This window comes from Propithecus coquereli, unplaced genomic scaffold (genome assembly GCF_000956105.1).
Source record: "Propithecus coquereli isolate 6110/MARCELLA unplaced genomic scaffold, Pcoq_1.0 Scaffold94, whole genome shotgun sequence".
NCBI classification, from domain to species: Eukaryota; Metazoa; Chordata; class Mammalia; order Primates; family Indriidae; genus Propithecus; species Propithecus coquereli.
The window spans coordinates 591,228-593,663 of record NW_012155729.1 but is presented as its reverse complement, the minus strand read 5'-3'; the positions used below and the strand labels follow the sequence as shown (position 1 = coordinate 593,663).

Genomic DNA, 2,436 nt, shown 5'->3' with positions numbered 1-2,436 from the left:
GAAAAGGCAAAACCAGCAGCAAGTTACTGGTGTTTTGCTGAACCACCGGGGAGCATCGGGCAGGTAACTGGCATTTTAAGACTTAGTGATATTTTTTTTTTGCTTTCAGGATTATTGCATCGGGCTTTTAGCGTCTTCTTATTCAACACTGAAAATAAGCTCCTGCTACAGCAGAGGTCAGATGCAAAGATTACCTTTCCAGGTGAGTTTACTTAAGGTACGAATTTTTTTGTACATTTTATCACTCTGAACTTACAAAAGCTAAGGTCGAAAGGGGAATCCTATGAATGACATAATTTCATATTCTACATAAAACAAGCATATATAATGAACGCAACCTAATAAAACAGCAGTAAAGGATAAGAGCTACTAAGGGATAGGAATGTGTGTGTATACGTATATATTTTTTTTAATCTGTATCATCTGCACATTTCGATGTTTTTGGCTAAGGAGGCATTAATAAAGAACTTACCTACAAATGTCTGTTTCACAAAATAATTAATGATAGCCCATTATAACTGATTTTATTTATTTTTTGATGAGCTCAGATCAGTCAATAACTGATTTTAAAATCCTAAAAAATCATTCTTCTGTTACTTATAAAAGGTTTTTTTGATGTTTCAGACCTGCTTTGAAGGACAGTTGACCTATGTGTTTGTTAACATTTTCCAGATTGTTTCACCAACACTTGTTGCAGTCACCCGTTGAGTAACCCAGGGGAGCTTGAGGAGAACGACGCCCTGGGAGTGCGGCGAGCAGCGCAGCGGCGTCTGCACGCGGAGCTGGGCATCCCCCTGGACGAGGTACCGTGCTCTCCTCGCAGCCACACAGGCTGACACTGGAACCCGCGGCAGAACGTTCCATTCAGGCACAGGTCTCCACGTGGCAACCTGCTGGGATACGAGTTAGCCCCAGAAAGCACTTCGAATAAAGATTACTTAAATTCCGATTTCTTAATATCACTTGTCAGAATTTAGCTCAGTACTGAGATGGATTGATCTGTGAACCACTGTGTAAGCCTAATTTTCAAAGATGAATATTTTCTTATAGAAATCCTTATGATTATGAACTACAAATCTAATTGGTTGAAGTGGTTTTTTTTCCTGAAATTGTCCCCATTAAATGAGACCTAGATAAAAAAAAGTATTTATCATCTAGTTAAAATGGTGAATTTTTTCTTTGAAAGGTAATCTTAAAATATGAAGGAGAATGTCACATTGAATGATCACCTTTTTTTAATACTATTTCAAAAACATCAACTTTATATGTTTGCTCCTATGGAAAAAAATGTAAACACTTGAAATAACAATGTAATAATTTTTCCATATATTGGCGTTTCTAGGTGTCATTGATAGGAGGTTAATACTTTAAAAGTTCTAATTCTAAAACCATACTGCTATTCAAGATATTGCCATAATGTGGTGACTTAATTTTACTTTTTTGTTATGTTTTCAATGTGTTAGGTTCCTCCAGAAGAAATAAATTATTTGACACGCATTCACTACAAGGCCCAGTCTGATGGTGTCTGGGGTGAACATGAAATTGACTACATCCTGTTTGTGAGGAAGAACGTGACGTTGAACCCGGACCCCAATGAGGTGAAAAGCTACTGCTATGTGTCAAAGGAAGAACTAGAACAACTTTTGAGAAAAGCAGCCAGTGGTGAAATTAAGATAACACCATGGTTTAAAATTATTGTAGAGACTTTTCTCTTTAAGTGGTGGGATAACTTAAATCATCTGAGTCAGTTTGTTGACCATGAGAAAATACATAGAATGTGAATGTGGTGATGAATGATTACTGCAGAATTTCTCTACTTAGTAAACTTAGAATGACTTTTTTAAAAAATTCGGTTCCCTGTCAGGAGAACTCTCACACGATACGTTGACAATTTACAACTTGTGTAGAAAACACAACTAATAATTTTGTGTCATATGCCCCGATATGTGCTCTGTTGTAAAAGGCAGTTGTGAGAGATTATTGTAAAATGAAGGAGAACAAATAAAACTTAATTTAACCCTCCAGACGTGATTATAACAAATTTGCACAACTTAGTGGCATTTTTGGAACACTGCAGAGCACGGTGCTGTTTGCCAGGTGCTTTGTGTTAGCATTAAATCTCACCGTACTTCAGAAAATGTGCAAAGGAAGCCACTTGGTCCATGTGAACAGATTAAACTGGCAGAGCAGGCGCAAGGGAAATTAAATGATATAGATCCTAAGTTTATCATTCTAAGTTGATTTTGTGATTTCTTCATTCTCAAAGTATCACTTAATACTTAAAAATCAACCACTGCTTTTGGCGATGATATATTGGTTAGGTGAGATCTTCTTTTAAGTAGTATTTGCCCGGCCGGGCACGGTGGCTCACGCCTGTAATCCCAGCACTCTGGGAGGCAGAGGTGGGAGGATCGCTCAAGGTCAGGAGTTCGAGAA

At 37.6% G+C, this 2,436-nt stretch overlaps 1 protein-coding gene across 2 annotated transcripts in view; it reads left to right on the top strand.

Moving 5' to 3' along the window:
* Nucleotides 1-2,386, top strand: part of IDI1 (isopentenyl-diphosphate delta isomerase 1) — a 12,490-nt gene extending 10,104 nt beyond the window's left edge. Inside the window, exons 3-5 of one of the 2 annotated variants that reach the window (XM_012664934.1) lie at nucleotides 110-202; nucleotides 673-803; nucleotides 1,464-2,386. In XM_012664934.1, the coding sequence (XP_012520388.1) occupies nucleotides 110-202; nucleotides 673-803; nucleotides 1,464-1,781 (542 nt within the window). In that variant the 3' untranslated portion in view covers nucleotides 1,782-2,386. The remainder of the gene's footprint in view (nucleotides 1-109; nucleotides 203-672; nucleotides 804-1,463) is intronic. The other variant, XM_012664933.1, reaches the window with a different exon arrangement.
* The last annotated feature ends 50 nt before the right edge of the window (nucleotides 2,387-2,436 follow it).